The following is a 23,310-nucleotide window of genomic DNA, read 5'->3' as shown; positions in this document are numbered from 1 at the left end:
GAGTCTGTTTCTGTTTTGTTGTCTTCATTCATCTTATTTTTCAGATTCCACATATAAGTGAAAACATGCAGTATTTGTGTTTCTTCGTCTGACTTATTTCACTAAACATAATGCCCTCCAGGTCCATCCATACTGTTGCAAATGGCCAGTTTTCATTCTTTTTTATGGCTGAGTAATATTCCATTGTGTGTGTGTGTGTGTGTGTGTGTGTGTGTGTGTGTGTGTGTGTGCGCGTGTGCGTGTGTGTGTATACATATGCACCACATCTTCTTTATCATTCATCTGAAAGATCTTTGAAAGGGCAAGGCGATTGTATAAGTAAGGCAAAGGCATGAGGTTCTGGGGAGTGTGGTCAGAAAAACAGAGCAGTTTAATCCCTCCTAAGGGAAGAGCTGAGGCAGGGGAAGGTGAGGGGCGGGACGGGAAGGCGGTTGGGGGGTCGGGATTGAAGGCTCTAGGCAGGCACGCCGCAAGGTAGGTCAGGGGTGTGACTGTGGTACGAGCTGCGGTGTGGGGATAGATGGACAAGGGGCAGAAGTGAGGGCAGCGGGACAGGCTGTGCAGGGGCAGTGGGAGTGGAGGGAGCAGAACGGGTGGGTCAGAGAGACCCTTAGAGCAGTGCCGTCCAGGAGAACTTGCTGTGACGACGGGAGTGTTCCCTGACCTGCTTTCTGGTACAGCATCCACCAGCTGCATGGGGCCACTGAACACTTCTAAAATTATTTATTTATTTTTATAAAGTTATTTACTTATGTCTGGCTGCGTTGGGTCTTTGTTGCTGCACGCAGGCTTTCCCTAGTTGCGGCGAGCAGGGGCTACTCTTCGTCGTGGTGCACTGGCTTCTCTTGTTGCGGAGCCGAGCTCTAGGCGTGCGGGCTTCAGTAGTTGTGGCACGTGGGCTCAGTAGTTGTGGCTCACAGGCTCTAGAGCGCAGGCTTCAGTAGTTGTGGTGCACGGGCTTTGTGGCTCTGCGGCATGTGGGATCTTCCCGGACCAGGGCTTGAACCCACGTCCCTTGCATTGGCAGGTGGATTCTTAACCACTGCGCCACCAGGGAAGCCCCCCACTGAACACTTTCAACGTGGCTGGTGTGACAGAGGAACTGCACTTTTCACTTTAACCACTTTACACTTAACTAGCTACTCGTGGCTACAACACGTTTCTAGAAGGTGAAATCCACACAAGCCGGGGACTGATCGGCCAGCTGGGCCTGGCCAGGTGGACAGAGGTGAAACTACAGGGCAGCTCAGTTGGGGGAGGGATGAGTTTCCTCTCGTGTGTGTTGGGGCTTCCAGGGAACCAGGGGCATCTGGATGATGACGTGCACCCAGCAGTAAGACAAACACATTCCTTAAGGGAGAGCAGTGGCTGGAGATGCCAGGTGGGAGGCATCAGCATAAAATCCTAGCAGAAATCATAAAAGTGAGCAGCTTAGGGAAGCCCCTTCACTGCCTTTGGCCTCAGAGTCCTGTTGATACCGTGGTGATCTTGTTTGCTCTGCCTGCCTGCTGGGACTGTTCAGAGAAACAGATGACACGATGTCTATGGCGGTGCTGGTAGACTCTTCAAACATTAGGCGGCTTTTATAACATCGTTCGGAGTGGAGAGGAATGTGTCCCAAATGTTATTTTCCAAACACAGAAGATAAAGGCCCCAAATTCTGGAAGTGTTGCAAGCTAGATAATCCATCAGGCCCTCCTGCTAAAAGATGACTAGGTCCAGGATAAACAGAGGCAAATATGTCTCCGTCAGGAATGTCAGGGACTCCGAGACATCTTGGAGGGCTCCCTTGAGGTTGTTACTGTGAGCAAACAAACATAAAAGCCGGTGTCCGCAAGTGCAAATACCAACACCACTCAGATCACGAGACCAGCTCAGGGCCCAGGCCAAGGTGGGAGAGCGGTCCTGGAGGGGTCCCCCGTGAAGCCAGGGCCCTCCAAGCTTCCAGAAGAGATCCCTGATTCCAGCTTTGTAGTCCTCTCAGAAGCAAATGTACTTTTTTTTTTTTTTCTTTTAAAGAAAAGCAACACCAGTTTAAACATTTAGGATGAATTTCCATCAAAAATTACCTACAAATTTCCAATCACCCAAGGAGATAAAACCAGCAAAAGGAAAGTCATCAGAGGGACGGGAGGGCGATGTGGATTAAGTTCCCCAAAGATTTCACATATTAGGAAACAGACACCAAGTTAGAAAAGGGAAGACAACTATGTAGGAAATACAAAAAAAACCGAAGAATAGTATAATAATATGTAATAGTGATACAGAACAATGGAAAATGACCAAGTAGACCACAGAGCAACTATAACAACAAAGAAAGCTATTGGAAAAAAATTTAAATGACAAACTAATACATGCCTTAAACTGTACATTAAATACCAAAGAGAGAATTGGTGAACTTGTAGACGGGTCTAGAGAGGTGGTTCAGCCCACGTACGAGGAGGTAAGTGATGTAAACGTGCACTTAAGAGAGGCAGAAATTAGAATGAGAAGGTCTAATATAATATCCATCTAACTTTCATCTCAGAGGAAACTGAAGTTAAGTCAGGAGAGACCACTATCGATGAGCTAGTGGCTCAGACTTTCTCAGAACCGGTGGGAGATAGGCAGCCGTAGACGTATGAAGTCCAGTGTCACCCCAGCACAATAAATAAAAGGAAACGCACAGCTCAGGGCATTGTAGTGAAGCCGCAGCACAGCAGGCACAGGGACATAAGAGCAACCCGAGAAACCAGATCATACAAAAAGAAATGATGAGTCTGAGTCTGGTATAATGAACATAGGCTTACATTTCTCCTCTCCGTCACAGTGAGGACATTCTGCCCGCTCCGTATTGCTGTGCCGCTGAAACCAGAGGTGTGGGAGAGTTGATTTTTCTCTTTGGGCTGTCCCATTTGTCTGTTTTGACTGAAGATGTTCAGTTTATTTGTGAGAAAATGCATGTTATGTATGCTGATGTTTGCTAAATGTAATCTGATTGCTTCTTTATAGCCGTCCCTAGAAGGAGGCAAAGTGGTGGTTATTTGCTATCCGTGGGACTCCGTCAAGGCTGCCCCTATTCAGCTTCAGTCTTTCCTGGTGACACATGTTTATTAGGAGCCCGAGTGCACTCCCTCGTGTTAGCTGAGGTCTGTGCCTTGTTTCCAGTGTAAGACGTGCGTGGTTGAAGCGATTGAACTTCTTCCCAGCCTAAAGTGATGTTAACACCTGTTGGGGTCGGGAAGAAAGTTCTAAAATGAGGTTTTCAAAATGAAAAATGACTTGCTTGCTACTAATGATGGTATGTAGGCGCTAATGTTTGGTCCTAAATCTTTTTATAATATATGCACTGAGTCTGGTCTTAAAAGTCATTGGGAATCAAAGGGCAGCCTTGGGGGTTCCTTTATGGGGACTGAACTGTTCTGGATCTGTGGCGGTGGTTATAGGAATCTATACATGTGACAAAATGTCATAGAGTTATGACATACATACATACCCAAAAAAGTGCATGTAAAAGCTGGTGAAATCACAAATGTAGAGGAAAAAATGTATGGACACCAAGGGGGTAGAGCGGGGAAGGTGGATGAATTGGGAGATTGGGATTGACATATATACACTAATATGTACAAAACAGATAACTAACGAGAACCTGCTGTAGAGCACAGGGAACTCCACTTTGCTGTACAGTAGAAACTAACAACATTGTAAAACAACTGTACCCCAATTAAAAAGAAAACAAAGCTGGTGAGATCAGAGAGAGGGTCTGTCGTCTTGCTAAGGTATTAATGCCAGTGTCAGTTTCTTGGTTTTGTTATTGTTCTTAGTTATACAAGATGTTACATGGGACCTCTCTGCTTTTTAAAAAAAAAAAAAAATCTGTCCTATTTTTGCAACCACTTAATAGATCTATATAATTATTTAAAATAAAAAGTAAAGTTTAGATTAAAAGAGTCATTTAGAGCATATGGTAGCCAGGAAAATAGCTTCTTCTTGATATTTGTGATCCCCATAGAACTTGAATACACATATTTAGGAATATTTGGTGAACCCTGGAGGGAAGGGTCATGGCACTGTGGTTAAAAAAGTGAGTAGGAGGGCTTCCCTGGTGGTGTAGTGGTTGAGAGTCCGCCTGCCGATGCAGGGGACGCGGGTTCGAGCCCCGGTCCGGGAGGATCCCACATGCCGCGGAGCAACTAAGCCCGTGAGCCATGGCCGCTGAGCCTGCGTGTCGCAACGCGAGAGGCCACAGCAGTGAGAGGCCACAACAGTGAGAGGCCCGCGTACCGCCAAAAAAAAAAAAAAAAAAGTAGGAGAGTTGAACTCAGTGTCTCTGGCACTATTTAAGGTTGCAAGCTTGCAACAGAGAAGTCAAAAGGCCACCATTGTTACAACCCTTGGAAAACTAGCCAGAACTTTCTATGTTGCCTAAAATGAAATCAGCTTGTGCCATAGCATGAAAAAAAAATGTTTATAGCTATCAATGGGATGGTAATTTTTTTAAAAAAGGGTTTCAGCTTCTTCAAGTTTGGTCTACAGGTGGAAGCATTAAGTATTTGGAAAATGTAGAATTTATTGTGGAATGAAGGTACCCTTGAACAACGGGGGTTTGAACTGCGTGGGTCCACTTACATGGGGATACTTTTCAGTAGTGAATACTTTATACTACACAGTGCGTGATTGCTTGAATCCATGGATTTGGAGGAACTGAGGATGTGGAAGGCCAGCTCTAAGTCACGCTGGGATTAACCCCCGAGTTATTCAAGGGTCAACTGTAATTCCCTGAACTGAGCTATACTGAATTAACCCCCGAGTGAGTCCAGTTAGTGAGAAAGTAATGAATATGGACTACTCTTAAATGTATTAGAGAGAGTGTTCCATTCTTTTTTTTTTTAGTTATCTATTTTATACATAGTAGTGTATATATGTCAACCCCAATCTCCCAGTTTATCCCACGAGTGTTCCATACTTTTCCCTCCCTCTTTCTTCTTTTATATTTGCAGCTGAAGTAGGTGGTGTCTTTATTTTTCTCTAGACAACTTTAATTGATAGAATTCAGATTTTGTGGAATGATGTTCAGAAAATACCTATATTAAAATATCTTTATCACGATCAAATTAAGCAGTAGTGAGAAAGAGACCTTCAGTAAGATGAGTCAAAAAGGAAATCTACCAATAAACAATATTAGAATGAGAAAGACATCAATAGAGCAGAGATTAAATAATAAGAGAATACTCTGAAAAAGTTTATGGCAATAAATTTAAAGAATTAAACCCAAATTAACAAATTTCAGAAAATACACGCCGACTTAAAAAAAAGATAGCTTGAATATTTCTATATGTTTAAAGGAAAATGAATGAGTAATTAAAAATATTCCCCAAAGGAAATTCCAGGATCAGATGTTACTAATAAGTTTGCCAAACTTTCCAGGAAGAGATCATTTCTTGAAAAGAAAGGGAACATTTCCCAACTTATGCCAAGAGCACGTGTAACTTGAAAGCAAACAACATGGTGGTATGAGACCATCACCAGGGTCACTTATGAAAACGAATGCAAAAATTTCAAACCATCAATTGGAAGGGTAGTGGAACACATGACGTGACACCTTCAGGTCAACGTCATGGACTGCGTGTTTGTGTCCCCGAAATTCATACTGTTCAAACTCTAATCCCCAGTGAGACAGTATTAGGAGGTGGGGTCTTTGGATGATAAATAGGTCTAGGTGAGGTCATGAGGTTGGGGCCCCAGGATGGGATTAGTGTCCTTATAAGAAAAAGAGACTCCAGCTCCCATAAACTCTCTCCCTCTGTGAGCGTGCACCAAGGGAGGCTGTGTGAGGACCTAACTGGGAAGAGGGCCCTCAGCAAGGACCCAGTCCTGCTGGCGCTCTCATCTCTTGCTTCCAGCCTCCGGAACTGTGAGGAATAAATGCTGTTTAAGCCACCCAGTCTGTAGTACTTTTGTTACAGCAGTTACAACTCACTGAGACAGGGAAGCAGTTTGCTGAACTTCTTATTAGGTCCACAGTTCGTAATGTGCCTCGTCCTTTCCAATTGTTTAACCTTAGCACCACTGAGCTGGATTCCAACACAAGACTGAAAAGAGCATCCTCACCTTCTTCATTGTTTTAAAGGAAGTGGTTCAAGCGTATCACCATTAGGACTGTTGTTAGCGTACGTTTTTATGTTGACTCTTATGGAGTCGGTTAATGGAGTTCTTCCTATTCCTGGTTTGCTGGTTTCTTTTTCTTTCTTTCTTTTATTTTTTGGATAAGCAACTCTTTTTTTGGGGGGTGGGTATAGTTGTTTTATAATATATTAGTTTCTACTGTACAGCAAAGTGGAGCTCCCTGTGCTATACAGCAGGTTCTTATTAGTTATCTATTTTATGCATATTAGTGTATACATGTCAATTCCAATCTCCCAATTCATCCCACCACCACCAGCCCCACCACCCACTGGTTTGCTAGTTTAGAAGAGACTCAAGTGTAAGGAATGGACCCTGTTGGGCTCCTGATTCCAACAAACCTAATGTAGAGAGACAATTTTTGAGGCGTTTGAGGAAATTTAATTATGGATTGGGTATAGGACAGTGAGGAATTATTTTAACTGAGGTGTGATCATACATTGTGATTGTGTAAGAAAATGTCCATTTAAAAATTTTTTAACAATGGTAAAATATGCATAACATAAAATTTACCGGGCTTCCCTGGTGGCGCAGTGGTTGAGAGTCCGCCTTCCAATTCAGGGGACACGGGTTCGTGCCCCGGTCTGGGAAGATCCCACATGCCGCGGAGCGGCTGGGCCCGTGAGCCATGGCCGCTGAGCCTGCGCGTCCGGAGCCTGTGCCCCGCAATGGGAGAGGCCACAACAGTGAGAGGCCCGCGTACTACAAAAAAAAAAAAAATTTACCACCTTAGGTACAGGTACGTTCACATTGTTGTGTGACAGTCACCTCCATCCTCTCCAGAACTTTTTCATCTTCCCTCACTGCAACTCAGTACCCATTCAACACTAACTTGTCATACCCCCAGCCCCTGGAGATCACCATTCTACTTTCCGTCTCTATGAGTTTGATTGCTCTGTGTACCTCATGCAAGTAGAATCGTACGATATTTGTCCCTTTGTAACTGTCTTATTTCACTTAACAAAATGTCCTCAAGGTTTATCCATGTTGTAGCATGTATCAGAATTTCTACTTTTATGGCTGAACAGTATTCCATTGTATTTATGGACCACATTTTGTTTATCCATTCATCCATTGTAGATGTTGGATTCTTCCTGTCTTTTGGCTTTTGTGAATGAAGCCGCTATGAACATGGTATACAAGTATTTGTTTGGGTCCCTGCTTTTGATTCTTTTCTTACACACCCAAAAGTGGGCTTGCTGGATCGTGTGGTAATTCTGTTTGATGTTTTGAGAAATCACTCAACTGTTTTCCACAGCAGCTGCTCCATTTTCCATCCCTACCAGCAACGCACAGGGGATTTACTTTCTCCACATCTCCACCAGCACATATTAAGAAAATGCCCTTGTTTGTAACAGACCTACACGCGGCAGGGCTGCAGAAGGAGAGAAGTTGCTAGTCAGCCATTCCCACAGAACCTCAGCACCCCACCAGCTGATGAGCAGCACAGCCCCCTGCCTGGGCAGCCTTCAAGCTTAGCTGTGGCCATGACTAGATTTTCCCTGGGGCCTGTAAAACTTCCGTCATGTCTCTGAAAGGAAAGACTTTAAGAGAAAAAGAAAAACTAAACACTCTATGATTCAGTGATACGTACATATGTAGTAAAACTTTTTCAAAGGCAAGGGACTGGGAATTCCCTGGCGGTCCAGTGGTTAGGACTCCATGCTTTCACTGCCGAGGGCGTGGGTTCAGTCCTTGGTCGGGGAACTAAAGTCTCGAAAGCCCAGAATAAATAAATAAATAAAAGAAAGGCAAGGGACTGCCAGACATTATTCATGATCCGAGGTCCCTTGTGGGTGGGAGTGGGGGATGGCACCGGGGAGGTATATTGTTCACCTTCCAGTTTTTAGATTGGGTGCTGGTCTCATTTGGGCTTCGTTATTATGTTTCATGACCTCCGTAAATTACATATATATACATACTTTTGCATGTATAATACTACATAATTTACATTTATAATCTTAACCTAGTAACGTTTATTCTTTTGGGCTGTGGCTCCTACCTGTTGACGAGAGGTCTGGTGCTGGTCTGAAATTTCAGCTGGTATCGTCTGAGGCAAAGAGAGAGAACAGAGTGAGTTTTATAAAGCGAAATTGATTCAATTTCAGGGATTGTATATGTCCTTGAATTACATCCTCCCTACTTGATTTGGTGTTAAAAGGACCTTTAAAAATAAAATCAGAGTGTTAAAAGGGTGCAGTTTGTTGTCTTATTTGTTTTATTGTCCTTACAAAAGGAAAACAGAAACAGTAGATGTCCTTGTGTAAGGTCATTACCATTAAAAAAAAATGTTTTCAGTGGTCCTTGAAATAAAAAATTCTAGGAATTGTTGCTTCAGAGAACACAGTACAAACGCCAGGGCTGACGACACTTAGGACAGTGATTTCACTCACCTCCCTTTCCAGAGAACGTAAGTCCTCCACTGTACAAAGCTCATTTAGAGATGTGAGTAGATTTGAATAACTCAGCAAAGACATATTCTCAGCTCAGACGAGCTCGATTGTCAAATACCGCTAAGGATGCTTCCAACTACCATCTGCTGAGCCCTTCCTCTATCGCTGACTGTCTTGTACAGACTGTCTCACTTAATCCTCAGAAATGTTGTTATTCCCATTTAACTGATAACTGAAACTTTGGCTGGTATCTTGCTCGCTATCACCTGAGTAAGATAAGGGGGAGCTGGATTTCAAAACGGTGTTGTCAGCTTCACACTTCGTCCACATTCTTGGCTACTACCTCGCTACTACCTCTTCCACACACGGCACCATCTTTGAGAAGCTAGATGCAGGGGCTACAAAATAGGTACTGAGCGCTGGATCCCCACCTCAGCCCCCTCTCATTTTTCTTGAACTGTCTGATGTTTAAGGAGCCCAGGTCACAGAGCTCAAAGGGGAAATGCTAAGCTCATTGGAACCATTGCCGTTTTACGGTGGTGGTCTTCAAACGCACATGTAGGCAGTGACCTAATTGGACTTATTTCCTGTATCCCTATGAGACATTAGCAAATGTACTGTGTAACTTTAATTGTGGGCAGAAGATCTGGGGAGAGAGGAGGCATTCCAAGCCTCCTCTCTGGTCAAGGAGGCACTCCAATGACCAGTAGCCGAGGTCTCCTGGGAAGAGTGAGGAAGATGGTGTAGCTTTGAGCTAAGAGGCACGCGAGGAGAGGTGCAGGTGACAATAAAGAGTTTAGGTGGGAGAGCTTGTAACGAGGTGGGCAGCAATCAGAGACTCACGGGGTGGGGGGTGGGGGCAGAGGAGACCACGCCTCTCCCCCAGGAAGGATTAAGGAAAAGCAGGAGGAAGTGGAGTGCTTCAAGACCGACCAGAGGAGAATTGGGGAAATGTACATATAAGGCAACGAGTTCTAATTCGCACGGTAATAAAATGGAAGGCTTTGAACTATGCTTCCACCTTCTCATTTTTAGATTCTTTATCTATCTATTCACATCTGTCTGTGAGCAGCTGCCAGGATCCTTCCTTAGTCACACACACTGCCTCCCAGGATTTCAAAATCCCTCCTCCTTAAGAACTGCGTGCAGTTTCTCCCCTTCCTGGCGAGGTCAGACTCTCCTTCTCTCTTCCTCTCTTACCCTCCCTTCTCATCTTGTGTCAGTTGCCTCTTACCGTGTAACAAATCACCCAAAACTTAGTGGCTTCAAACAGCAAGGTACTGTTATCATCTCTCACGGTCTGGTGAAAAGACTAGGATGAACTGGGTGGCCCCCCCCTCAGGGTCTCTCATGCAGTTGCAGTCAGGTGGTCACTGGGGTTGGGGTCATCCCAAGGCTCCAGTGGGTTGGACGTCCAAGATGGCATCTTCATACCATGTCTAGTGCCTCAGCTGAGGTGGCTGGGGACTGACTGGGCTCTTCCCTCCCTCCTTCCTTCTCCCTCTGTCTCTGTGTGCCACACAGCCTCTCTACATGGTTACCTCGGACTTCCTCATAGTCTAGGGGGTTCAGAGTAGTTGCACTTCTTACGTGGTAGCCGTCTTTCCTTAGACATTCCAAGACACCTAAATGGAAGGAAGTTCCAAGCTTATGACTTAGCCTCAGAATCACTCAGCACCACTGTTGCTGCCTCTTGTTGGTCCAGAGAAGGTCACAGAACCAGCCCAGGGGAGAAGGGACCACCTAAGGGTGTACATACAGGAAGGTGTGGTTTACTGGGGGTGGTATACCTTTCCAAAGACTTAACATATTTCTCATGTATTGAAATGTCTGTCCCTTCTCTCCTCCTTATAACTGAAACATCTTAAGTCACTGTTTTATTTTTAAGTCACTGTTTTATATCTTGCTTCGCATCCGTAGTTTTTCTTTCTGTTGTTTATGTTAAGAGTGATTGGACGACTTCTTTGAGGAATTCTTATGCATTCTCTCAAAAGAATCTTAAGAATATGCTTTCATTTCTTGATATTGAAATTTTTAAGCGCCCAAGAGGCCCTAGAGAAAAGCTGCGTGACTCTTTTTTAGAAAGTCTCTTTGGGAAATCAGATTCGATTCACTTTTTAACCACTGATGATAACATATCAAACTGAAAAGGCAGATCAGTTTTAGGGAAAAGTGATCCACCATCAGGTGTGGGTGTCCTTGGGTGAACTCCCCAACAATATTGCTTTTCATGCTTAGCCACTAATTAAAAAACCTGTTCTCTTGTTGGGACTGAACCATGGTTTACTTTCTGGCTGGACCTTTTTTTTTTTTAACTTATATTCAAGCTCTTACACAAGCCAAAGCTTACTGTTTTTTAACAACTCCCGCCCCCAGAAAAGGGATAACTTGAATCTAAAAGATTTGTTGCATAGCTACATGGCAGTTTCAGAAATTCTTTATTTAAAAAACCTCGTACCGATGGATGGCTTAACTTTTCCAAGCTTCTGCAGTGCCATCGAGGTCTCAAGTTCGTGTAAAGTTATTGGCTTTAAAGGAGCTTAATCTGCAGAGCTTTTCTCTGGTGATTATGGAGAACAGCACATGGGGGAGAAAGTGGGCCATTGGAGGTGGCAAATAACTTGATCTTTTTTTTTTTTTTTCTACCCACAAGCCCTGGAAAAACTCTGCCATCAAGGATTAATTTGCTCATGAGATTTTACTGTGGTTGCCATTAAGAAAAACCTAACAGGAGCAGCAGGGCAGAAGCATTTCTGAGCTCTGGGGAAAAGAGTCAGGATTTGTGGTGGGAAGCAAGATGCTCGTTTTTCTCTCCTCCAACGATTATGAGTTAGGCATCCGAGGCTGACAGCGTTTCTCTCACTCAGGACCGTGTATAGAGCCATCTGAAGGCTGACTCTGAAGCATGATAACCTGTAGTTTGTGGTTTTCCATACTTTGTCTTTATGCAGGGAAAAGATTTCATTTAAAAAAAGCTTTTAGGGAGTTCCGTGGTGGCCTAACTGTCAGGATTCGGCGCTGTCACTGTCATGGCTCGGGTTGGGGAACTGAGATCCTGCAAGCCGCGTGGCATGGCCAAAATATGAAAAAAACAAACAAAAAAAACCGCTTTTACACTCGATCCTTTCCCAGTTTTTAAAAAACGCCTTAGGGCTTCCCTGCTGGCGCAGTGGTTGACAGTCCATCTGCCGATGCAGGGGACGCGGGTTCGTGCCCCAGTCCGGGAAGATCCCACATGCCGCGGAGCGGCTGGGCCTGTGAGCCATGGCCGCTGGGCCTGCGCGTCCGGAGCCTGTGCTCCGCAACGGGACAGGCCACAACAGTGAGAGGCCCGCGTACCACAAAAAAAAAAAAAAAAAAAAAAAAGCCTTAGACAATCGCATGTTCTCCCGTTGGTGATGTGTTTCCGCAACTCTGTCCTCATACGTGGGTTCTACATGCAGGTTAAATGGAGACCCCGGCAGCTTCACAACCCAGAGGGTCCCTCCCCTCGGAAGCGTTCAGCCCTCAGTTTCCTCCAGTAGAGCGAGGGCAGTGGACTTTAGTTAGAGCAATATTTTCTATGAAGTTTCACACTAAACCCCTCAAGAAAAACTCCCCCTGGACATCAGGCAAAATACGAGAACCGTTCGAGCTTCAGACCCAGGCAGAACGCGCTGCCCACCCCCATCTCCGACCACGGAACACCCCTCCCCCAGCAAAGGTTAGCTCAGGGCTGCCCTTGGTCTTGGCAACTGCTTGGTGGGGAGAGAAGGAACCAACCTGAGGGGATAGGAGAGCAGCAGCAGGAAAGGGGGGCTGGGAGGGGACAACGGGGCCAGGACGGCAGAGGCGTTCTTAGTCACTGTGGCCTGGGTCCCTCCAGCTTCCCTGGGAAGCCCTCTTCCTCTCGTGCTGCAGAGGAGGAAGCCGGAAGGCAAGAGTTTAAATAACTTGCTGTCATGCAGCTTGGTTAAATAGTTTCAAGTCGTTAAGGAGAATCTAAGCATTGTATTTAACCCCTGGGGAGAACGAAGGATTTTAATCTCAGCCTGGCAGCCTAGCCCGTGGTTCTTCCCACCACCCACTGGTCCCTCTAATAAGGGTAACGGTAAGCCGCTTAGGAATGAAAACGGGGGAACTTTCTAGATGTAAGCCTGTGGCACCTAGCCAAGTAACGATAGTTGTCACTCTCTCTTGTTTAATCCTATAGTGGAGGACGACAAGGAGTTCTCCCCTCGCCAGCGACACCACAAAGAGTTCAAGTTCAACCTATCCCAGATTCCTGAGGGTGAGGCGGTGACGGCTGCAGAGTTCCGAATCTACAAGGACTGTGTGGTTGGAACGAGTTTTAAAAACCAAACTTTTCTTGTCGGCATTTACCAAGTCTTACAGGAGCAGCAGCACAGGTACGGAGGCTCGAGGAACCCCAAAGGGTGGGGCTGGCCCCCGTTTCTCACCCCGTCACCTTATAACCCCGACTGTGTCTCTGGAAGGTGGCTTGGAGTTCAAGGGCAGCACACGGGCGTGATGGGGGCTGTGTTCCCAATGGTAGCGTTGAGCCAGCAAGACAACTTTTTTGCTCTTAAGGTGAAAATTTCCCCAATAGTTTTCTTTTCCGAAGCAAGCCAGTGAATGGTATCTACTAAGCATCCTTTGTGTTCGGAAAACATATAACTCACTGGGACTAAGATGTTTCCCGCTATGTTTTAGTCCCTCCTTCGAATGGTGGACGAGGGTGGCTAACATAAGTTCGCACACGGAAATTATATGAGGATACTGAACCACAAATGCTGCTCATTCAAGCGAGTAGAAGGCTGTGTGCTTGTGCATATAATATACACATATATGATATGTCTTTGAGTGAGTGTGTGTGTATATGTGTGTCTCAAATGTATTTTTTATCATGTAGTTGCAAGGGACCGGTAGACTTTTTTTCCCATGTCTATATTATTCTTGTTTCCTGAAATGAGGCCACACTGTTTGACAGAAGAACTGTGTTCTTGGGGCTGCCTAGCAAATAAAGGAAAACTTCCATGGAGTGATGTTTAGAGCCTCGGAGGGGCTGAGGGATGAAGTATTAACAGCAGTTATTTCAGTCCTACAAACAGCACACAGAAAACAAGCCCATGACCTTGAACTTTGCTTGTATGTAGGGCTCAGTTGAGTGGTTTGGCCAGAACAGAGTCCGATGCAGAGGTCAGCACTGCCCGTGGTTCTCAGAGGGCAGCAGGTAGGAACTCGGCCCGTGATAGGACATTCTGGCAATTGTGTGGTAAATACAAAGATAAAAGGGAAAGGAAGAGAATGCAGAGGAGGAGGGACGTTTATGTCCTCTATTTATGGACTCTGTTAGCTTTGGTTTTATAAACCGCCTCCAGATTCTTGCTTTTGGTCCTGGGAATCTGTTAATTTCCCAAGAAGGTCCAAAAGTTTGGATTAAGAAGGTCCAAAGGAAGGAGTCGGGTCTCTCCTGAACTTACGGATCTGTGTGTGGGTCTGTCGCAAATACACACACTAAAATAATAACCAACGTGAACTTGCCCCATACAAGGACCATTTTGAGAGCAATGCCAACATTTGGCCCTGATGCATATTCAAGTCCTTAATGAGGGAACTGGAGAAGGAGGGACATGCCAGGCTGTGGGCGCATGTCCTGGTGTTGGATAGACACAGGGATGGCTGTCTGTGAATTCTTAGCTGTGGCAGTTAAATTGTAAGTGAAACAGAGCCGTTGCAGGATCTTTATAACAGACCAGAATTTCAGAACGGAAGGCAGGTTTTCTGATGTCTGATTTTCGCTCCTAAATAAAAGTGTATTCCTTGACTTAACTGTTAAGGGCCTCTCTTGAAAAGTAAATTATTCGTTGCTAGATTTTCATCTTTCAGTATTTCAGAGAGAATTGCTATTCGGTGATTCTTCGGAACTGCTTTAGCCATTGATTTTCAATCTGCCGAAGTATTGGTCCCGTAGCCTTTCTCCGATGGAAGTAACCTGCTGGTGCCTTTTCTGGCTCAGACATTTGTTTGGAAAACATAGTTTTCCGTGTTCTGCAGGAAAAGCTTTAGAGTGAAAACACTAGGTTGGAGGTGTTGTGACTATGGGTTTTTTTCAAAATTATTATTATTTTAAAAGAGAGAGAGAGAGAGAACGCGCCGGCGGGCCATTTGTAAGGTTCACGCTGAACTCCAGCCAAAAACGAACAGCTGCCGTCAGCCTCAGATGGTGGTGTCACGCTTCCTCCAGGCCAGCAGCGAGCTTGGAAAACAGAACTCCCAAATGGTCCCAACCTTTGCTGACTCCGTGTCAAAGCAGAGTTGTAATTTCTCTGCGTTTTAGGATGGGAGCATTTGGTGATTGGATGTGTTTAATTTTTGTGCATAGGAAAGGGGAAATCCTGGGAGAATTGGGAGAATTTCATGCTTTTAAAGAGTTCCAGTTGGCCAGGAGAAGATTTTCTTATCAGTGGGCCTGGAGCCCAGGCTGCCTGCGGTTTGCTCATGTCCTTCCAGAGGCCTCCAGATTGAACTGTGGGACCCCTTCTGGGGAAGGGTTCGATCTCCCCATCTGTACCATCCTGGGGTGTCTTGGCTGAAAAGGACCCTCCAGGCCTGTGAAGAAACGTAGCTGTCTAATCTGTTTCAGTGAAATTTGTAGCATTTGATGGATCAGCTTAACACACGTGTGTGTTGCAAAAGAGTTGGCCTCCTTGGAAAAGAAAAAAGGCAGGTGTTTCAATGCTGAGTCATACCCTCAGCTGAGGCAGAAGAAGTTCTGTGTTGGGCCTCCTGGTGTAAAGGGCAGCTAAGGAGCCTGACCCAGGGAGGGTCAGAAACGATTCTTGGAAGATAGGCCATTGCTCTGAACTCTGTAGGAACCTTATTTCTCTGACTGGTAAGAAATCACTGGACCAGGTAAGTTCAAAAAAGTGATGAGTTGAAGAGATGGTGTTTTGAGGTAGGACGGGGTAACAATTGATACAGTATTCAAAACCTGAGAATAAGCCAAGAGGTGGAATCTAAGTCCTGAAAAGATCTGGAGCAACTCGCAGAGTGGAGTGGGGTTGGCGGCAACCCCACAGCATACGCAGTCCTATCAGAGGAGCACAGGGCGCCCTTTGTAGTTTACTTTATTTGGAGTACGGTGTGGGGTTGGTCTCTTAAGATGAGTTTGGCGTTACTATCTGATGTAAGAAATTGTTACGTTTTTATGATGACCTTGGTGGAAACCGGCATTTATACAGTGCTTAGGGTTTGGGAAAGACCTTTCCCCATGTTCCTTCCTTAGAATTTAGCCATGACCCCATCAGACAGCTGGGCAAGCAGGTTATCCTTAGAAGGATGAAACGTGGCACATATGGATTTTGCCAAGTCCAAATTAGGCCTAAACTGTGATCTGCTTTGATTCCCTCAAAGTCATCCCAGTGACATGGGGACAGTCCTGAGATAAAGGTGAAGTGCCAGAAAGAGGTAAGCAGTCCCCTCATGGCATGCCTTGCATTTTCATCTCCTTAGCTTGGATGCGAACATCTCAAGGATGCTTCTGTTTGGATGGCATAGGAGACAGCTCCGTTGGGGGCAAAAATGTGTCTGTTAGAATTCAGGCCCTGGTATTGATACTTGGGCTTTCAAGGCCTTGTGATGGAAAACCTCTGCAAACCTTCATCGATCTTTTGGTCAACCATGGATCTACTAGCAGTTCTTCTAGAGGACGGGGTGTGGAGGAGAAAAAAGACTAGAAGAAACTTACATAAACATACTTGTCCTTATTCACAGTATTATATCTTTGTCCATTTATTTTACCGTTTTCTCCCGAATCTCATACACACTAAGCTGTCTTCATACTTGGAGGGTAAAGGCTGCTTCCATTGTGCGATGGAAGGTTGTTCATGGTAGCATGTTGCTTTTCATAACGTGTACTCATGATCTTTACTTTTATAGCACCTATAGATTAATAGTGCAGTTTGGGGGCCTTTAAGAATAGCATTTGCATCTACATTTCTATCTGGTGAAAGACATACTTTGACTCTTCTTATTCAATTTTATATATCTGGAAGTCAAAGTCAAACAGCATCTCTTGAAAGCCAGCCAGAAATTTTTTGTGTCTGAAAGATGGTTCTGTTTGGTACATGAACTGGCCACACGTGCCTCTGATAGTCTTGACATCCCATATTCTACTCTCTGTGGTTTGGCAGTTGTATTACCTGGCAGCGATAATCTATCTTCTGTGTATAGGGTAACTTTTCTTTTTTGTGTTCTATCATGGTGCAGTCCTTTGGAAGACATTTAAAGTGAGAATTAATTACCAAATTCAAACTTCAGTTCCTCCTGGTATAAGCAGTATCACGACTCTGTTTGCAGACAGGCAAAGCAGGGTTTTTTGTTTTGTTTTTTCAGTTTGGTCCATATGTTTCATCCTAACTTCAGAATCCTTAGGATTGGAAGATGTGCATCTTTGAATCAAGGGAACAGGGCAATGCTGTGTTAAAAGCTGGTTTTTAAAACCAAGAAAGATTTCCTTAGGCCACCCAGAGGCCATGCCGGTGGAGTCCCCAGAAACAATGCCAGACTGAATTATTGTTTAAAGTTGTGACCAAGTTCACCATTCTGACCTGCTTTTTAAGATAGAATATAATTGTCCCAGGAGAAAAAATAACTGTCAAAAGGCAAAAAACCAGCTTTCCAAAAATTTTTAATTTGATTCGCTACTCTGAACCATTCACAGAGATAGGGAATGTAGGAGTAAGTCAAGGAAGGGGGGTGGACATGAGTCCAGGTTGGGACATGTCTGAGTCATGGTTGGATGCCCAGGAGGCAGTGGGACATGGGAGTGTTTAGATCAGCAGAATGAGCTAAACTCTACAGGAATGGATATTTGAGATCACACGTGAACTAGAGATATAGATTAGATAGCTGTGTAAGAATAGAAAAACCTAACTGACCCTGGACCATTTATTAAAAATACTATCTTCTTTCCATGCACATCAGTGGCATTTTTGTCATGTATCAGGTGACCACATGTGTTTGGGTCTGTTTCTGAGATCTTTATTCTGTTCTATTGATTGATTTTTCTCGTATCAATAAAAACTCTGATTCTTTCAGTTTTGTAAGAAGTCTTAATATCTGGTGTGTAAGTTCTCCAAATTTGTTCTTTAAGGTTTTCTTGGCTATTGACGGCCCTTTGCATTCTCATATATATTGTAAACTCAGCATTTCAATTTCCACAAAAGAAATTTGCTGGGCTTCTGTTTGGAATTTCATTAAATTTAGAGCTTGATTTGGGAACAATTGACTCTCCCTAATATTGAGTGTTCCAGTCCATGTTTATTTAGGCTTTCTCTAATTACTCTCAATAACATTTTACAGTTTAGGGGGTCTTGGATGTTTTTATTGGAATTCTTCCAGGAATTGAAGTTTTTATCCTATTGTAAATGATGTTATTAGCTTTTAAAAATTTCAGTGTCTAATTCTTTTTTGCCCACATGTAGAAATGCAATTGATTTTTTTTTTTTTTTCGGTACGTGGGCCTCTCACCGTTGTGGCCTCTCCCATTGCGGAGCAGAGGCTCCGGACGCGCAGGCTCAGCGGCCACGGCCCACGGGCCCAGCCGCTCCGCGGCATGTGGGATCTTCCTAGACCGGGGCACGAACCCGCGTCCCCTGCATCAGCAGGCGGACTCTCAACCACTGCGCCACCAGGGAAGCCCTGATTTTTATATATTGATCTTATATCTAGCAAGCTTGCAAATTTACATATTAATTCTAATAATTTTTCTCTGCAGAATTTTAGAATTTCCATGAATATGATTATGTCATCTATAAATATTTTTATTTTTTTCTCTGTAATTCTTATATTTTTCCTTCTCTTTTTCTTGTTTTATTGTGCTCACTAGATATCCAGTGCACTGTTGAATTCCATTCAGATTTCTGTTAGATTTCTAATCTCAGATTGGAAATCTCTGTCAGATTTCTAATCTAAGGGGGGGGAATGTTTAATATTGCACCATTAAGGGTAATGTTTGCTATAAATGTTTTTGTAGATACTCTTTATTTTATGAAGGAAATTCTCCTCTATTCTTAGTTTGCTATGGGTTTTTAAAAATTAGAAATCGATGTGGATTTTATCCTTTTTCTGAATTTTTTGGGATGATTATAGTTGGTCCTTCATATCCATGGGTTCTGCGTCTGTGGCGTCAACCAACCATGGATCAAAATATTTGAAAAGAAATTCCAGAAAGTTCCAAAGAGCAAAACTTGAATTTGCTGTGTGCTGGTAACTGTTTATTGATACATAGCATTTACATCGTGTTAGGTATTATAAGTAATCTAGAGATGATTTAAAATATACAGGAGGATATGGGTAAGTTATATGCAAATACTGTACATGATTTTATATAAGGGACTTGAGCATATGGGGATTTTGGTATCCAGGTATTTTTGGTATCCAGGTTTGGGTCCTGGAACCAGTCCCCCAGGGATATTGAGGGATGTCTATATATGATTTTTGTCCTTTATAGTGTTAATGTGATATACTACATTGTATGATTTTCAAGTGTAAAGCCAACTTCACATCCCTGGAACAAACCCAGCTTGTGATTTATTATCCTTTTAATATAAGGCTAGATTCTAAGATCATGTCTGAGAACTTTATTATCTGGATCACCTGTGGGTCTGTTTCTATTATCTATTTGTTCCCTTGGTTTTTCCTCATTTGGTTTCATTTCCTGGCATGCCTGATAATTTTTTAAAATTAAATTCTGGGCGTTATTTATGAAATCAGTTCTAGATACTGGTATCTCCTTCCAGACTGGGTTTCATTTTCTTCTGGAAGGCAGAAAAACTACAGACAGGTAGATCACCTTGTTCTCTTGTCTTAACTGAGGCTGGGTTTCCAGATGTGTTAAGCCTTCTCCATTTCTGGTTTTCCTTTTCTCCTACAGTTTAGCTCTTTAGGGGTCTCAGCTGAAGGTCTAGGTTGTTTACCAGAAGTTCCCTTCCTTGGTGGCCTCTGAACTCCTAATTTTTTAACTCCCCAGTATTGAGAGACTGCCAAAAACTCTGCTTTGCCTTTTATCCTCTAAGCAGTTTCTTTCTGCTTGTTTTCTCAGCTTCCTCCTGCATGCAAACACAGTCTAATATTTGGCAAGCATCTCAAATGGAACTATTGGAGTTCATGGACACCAGGACTTGAAGGGCCAAGGTCCCGGAGGAAGTGAACCCAAACTTCTATGAGATCACTTTTATGAGCTCACTTCTCTACAGCCTCTTTCCTCTGGGACCTTAGCCCTTCAAGTCATAACTTCCTGAAGCTCCAATTTGCGTCCCCAGCCAGCGAGATTATTGCTCCAAGCTCCTGGCTGCTTCTCCTTTCTGTTTGACATCCTTGCGTCATGCTAGGAATTAACAAATACCCTGAGATGAAAAAGCAACAGCAAATACAGGGTTCTCTTCTCTCTGAGCTCTTGACTCATCAACCATTGCCTTTCTCGGTTGCTCTAAGCTGGCTTCCAAGAGGTTTGTGTTTTTAGTCTTAGCAGGAGTGTTAGTTGGATACATCGTAGCCAGAAGCATCCATGTCTGAAGTATCATGTTTTTATTATTTTTATTTGGAAACCTTTATAATGAATCCCCACAAATGTTGATGTTTGAGTCATTAACCAAACAGTATAGTTCTGGAAACCAGACCTGAACGCGGTAGTTGAGCCATGATCTAGGCGAGTTGTTTTCTTAGAAAAGCATTTCTCATAGACTGATTCTCATAAACCGATTGCTGTATGAATTCTGTCGGATGTTCGGTGCTGCCTCCCAAAGTGAAGTAATGTGAACTCTTATCTCCACCGACATGAAAGTGAGATACCTGGGACCGTTTTCTTTTATGAAGAGAAGGGCAAACTTGAGAAAGCCAGGAATAGGAGAACCCTATTGTCGTTTGGGTGGAGGAAAATCAAAGCCTTTTTATCGCTGTGCCCAGCCACACCTGTTTCTCTTTCTGTATCTGGCTTTCACAGGTCCCATCCCCAGGGACTCCTGCAATCTTACTGCTGGCTTGATAATCTCTGACGCACTCAGCGTGGGCCCCGGGCAAGCACTGAACTTTTCAGTATTTGTTCCTTTGCCCCTGAAAAGGGGATACTGTAACCGACCCACAAGTGCTGTTACGTAACCATTAGTTTCATCTTCTTAGTCAAGAACATATTCCTTAGACTTGGAATCATCTCCCTGAAGTTAAAGAAAAAAAAAAAAAAGATTCAAGAAGCTACCAAACCTTCTTCCTCTGCCTGTCTACGTTCTGTTCTTTGCAAGGGCACAGGGGAGCTGAGAAGGTTAGAGAGGAATTAACATTATCACACAGAATTGGATACACTCAGAATAATGCTAAGTTTGGGGGAGAGGGGGATGTCAGGGCATGGGGAACCAGAGGAACTATTGTTTGGAACTGTTTATCCACTTGGTAAATGTGGCAGAGAAAAGAAAATAGGTCTGAGCTTCCCTGGTGGCGCAGTGGTTAAGAATCCACCTGCCAATGCAGGGGACATGGGTTTGAGCCCTGGTCCGGGAAGATCCCACATGCCACGGAGCAACTAAGCCCGTGCACCACAACTACTGAGCCTGCGCTCTAGAGCCCACGTGCCACAACTACTGAGCCCACGCGCCACAACTACTGAAGCCTGTGCTCCTAGAGCCCGTGCTCTGTAGCAAGAGAAGCCACCGCAACGAGGAGACCGCGCACTGCAACAAACAGTAGCCCCCGCTCGCCGCAACTAGAGAAAGCCCACGCGCAGCAACGAAGACACAACGCAGCCAAAAATAAAATAAATAAATTATTTATAAAGTAAATAAATTTATTTAAAAAAAGAAAGAACATAGATCTTTGTTTCTGGAACTGTGCCTTCTGGATTATTAATTCCCAGAAACAGGTTGCTTTGGTTGCCGGCATCTCCCCCGGGACGTCTAGCTTTGTGGGGGTTGGGCCATGGTTGTGGTCAAGATTTTGTTTTGCTATTTCTTTTAAAATCACAAATTAACAGTATTTTTACCATTTTAATTCCTCATAGTAGGCAAGGACGTGGATGTGGGGTTGGTGATAAGAACTAAAACATATAAGATTTGCCCATGACATGTTTAAAAGGCGGCAGACCCTTCATTCAATCTGTGTTCGATAGCTAGGGCGTGTTGGAGTGTTTGCCCCGGTGTCTGGGGGCCGAAGAGGACAGGTTAGGTGGCCGTGAACTTGTACGAAGTAATCTTCCACCTTCCCCCTCTCTCCCTGTCTCAGACACATAGAAGCAAACCTTCTAATAATACTGCTGCTTTGGACTTGATCTAACCTGTGCTTCTGTTTATTAGTCTAACTCTAACTCCCTGAGGGTGAGGCCAGCCCCTAAGACAATCAAACACTTGTGAAGCCTACATGACTTTGCATGATTTGAAGGAGAGGAGCAAGATATTTTGAGAGCAGACAGCTTTGAACCTTAAGTCTAAAAGGCAGGCCAAGGTCATTCTCCTCATACTCCAGAGGGAGAGTGCTGGAGGACAGCGCCTCTGAGTGTGGTCCCCAGACCAGCGGCAACAGCATCACCCGGGAATCTGTTTTTTGTTTTTGTTTTTGCGGTACGTGGGCCTCTCACTGCTGTGGCCTCTCCCGTTGCGGAGCACAGGCTCAGGACGCGCAGGCCCAGCGGCCACGGCTCACGGGCCCAGCCGCCCCGCGGCATGTGGGATCCTCCCGGACCGGGGCACGAACCCTGAGAGTCCCCTGCATCGGCAGGCGGACTCTCAACCACTGCGCCACCAGGGAAGCCCGGGAATCTGTTAGAAGTGCAAGTTTGCAAGGCCCCGCCTCAGAAACTCTAACAGTCTGTGTGTTAACAAGGCCTCCAGGGGATTCTGATGCAGGCTGACCTTGAGAACCTCTGCTATGACGGTCAAGAGCCAAGTTGCCTGGGTTCACATCCAGCTGAGTGAGTGTGGCCAAGTTGCTTAACCCATATGTGCCTCAGTTTCCTGCTCTGTAAACCTGTGGTGGTGTGAATAGTATTTTGTTTGCCTCTTCGGGCGGTCGTGAGAAGCTAACATATGTAGGAGAAGTCCTACATATGTTTACACGGTAAACACCATGTGAGGGCAAAGCTGTGTTAATATCCTGACAGCAAAGTGATTTGTACTGGTTTATTGAAGATGAAGTATCCCTTACAGAGTGGAAGTGCGTTTGATATATGAACTTTTAATGCTCATCCTCGAGGTGCACATTGGGTAAGTTCAAGTGCCATAAAATCAATGAGAGCTTGGCTGACTATATAATAATAATGTTTATTCACCCTTGTTACTCAAATCCGTGTGTGTGTGTGTATAGCAGTTTACTCTGATTTGTAATGCTTTGTTTTCAAATACCGTATTTCTTTCTATCTTTTTAGTTGGTAAAAGTTCAGACGTAAATCCTCTATATACGATACATTACATAAGAAAAAAGTAAAAATCCTTGCCTTACTGTCTAATTTTCATTGATTTTTGACTTTCATTCTATTTGAAAATTGTACTTCTCGCCTAAAGAAGACCTCGATGCCACTGGAGTGGGGTTTAGAAGGGAGCCCCTGCTGTTTGCATAGCAAAGTCAGGAGCGTCTTGTTTGAGGCAACACTTTGACAGAGTGCGTGGACTGAGAAGGTCACGTGTCACTGAAGAAAAGTAAATAGATGTGGGTCACACCAGACCCATTTTAGTGACTTGCCATAAATAGTGTCTCTTAAATACCTGAGTTACTGGAAGCATTGAGCCAG

At 44.3% G+C, this 23,310-nt stretch overlaps 1 protein-coding gene across 1 annotated transcript in view; it reads left to right on the top strand.

Annotated features, from left to right (window-relative positions):
• BMP6 (bone morphogenetic protein 6) overlaps positions 1-23,310 on the top strand; it is a 145,347-nt gene that overhangs the window by 108,198 nt on the left and 13,839 nt on the right. The window contains exon 2 of the mRNA XM_065886358.1: positions 12,748-12,943. Within this exon, the coding sequence (XP_065742430.1) occupies positions 12,748-12,943 (196 nt within the window). The remainder of the gene's footprint in view (positions 1-12,747; positions 12,944-23,310) is intronic.

This window comes from Phocoena phocoena, chromosome 10 (genome assembly GCF_963924675.1).
Source record: "Phocoena phocoena chromosome 10, mPhoPho1.1, whole genome shotgun sequence".
Taxonomy (NCBI): Eukaryota; Metazoa; Chordata; class Mammalia; order Artiodactyla; family Phocoenidae; genus Phocoena; species Phocoena phocoena.
The sequence above is the reverse complement of the archived record's forward strand: the minus strand, read 5'-3'. Positions and strand labels throughout refer to the sequence as shown.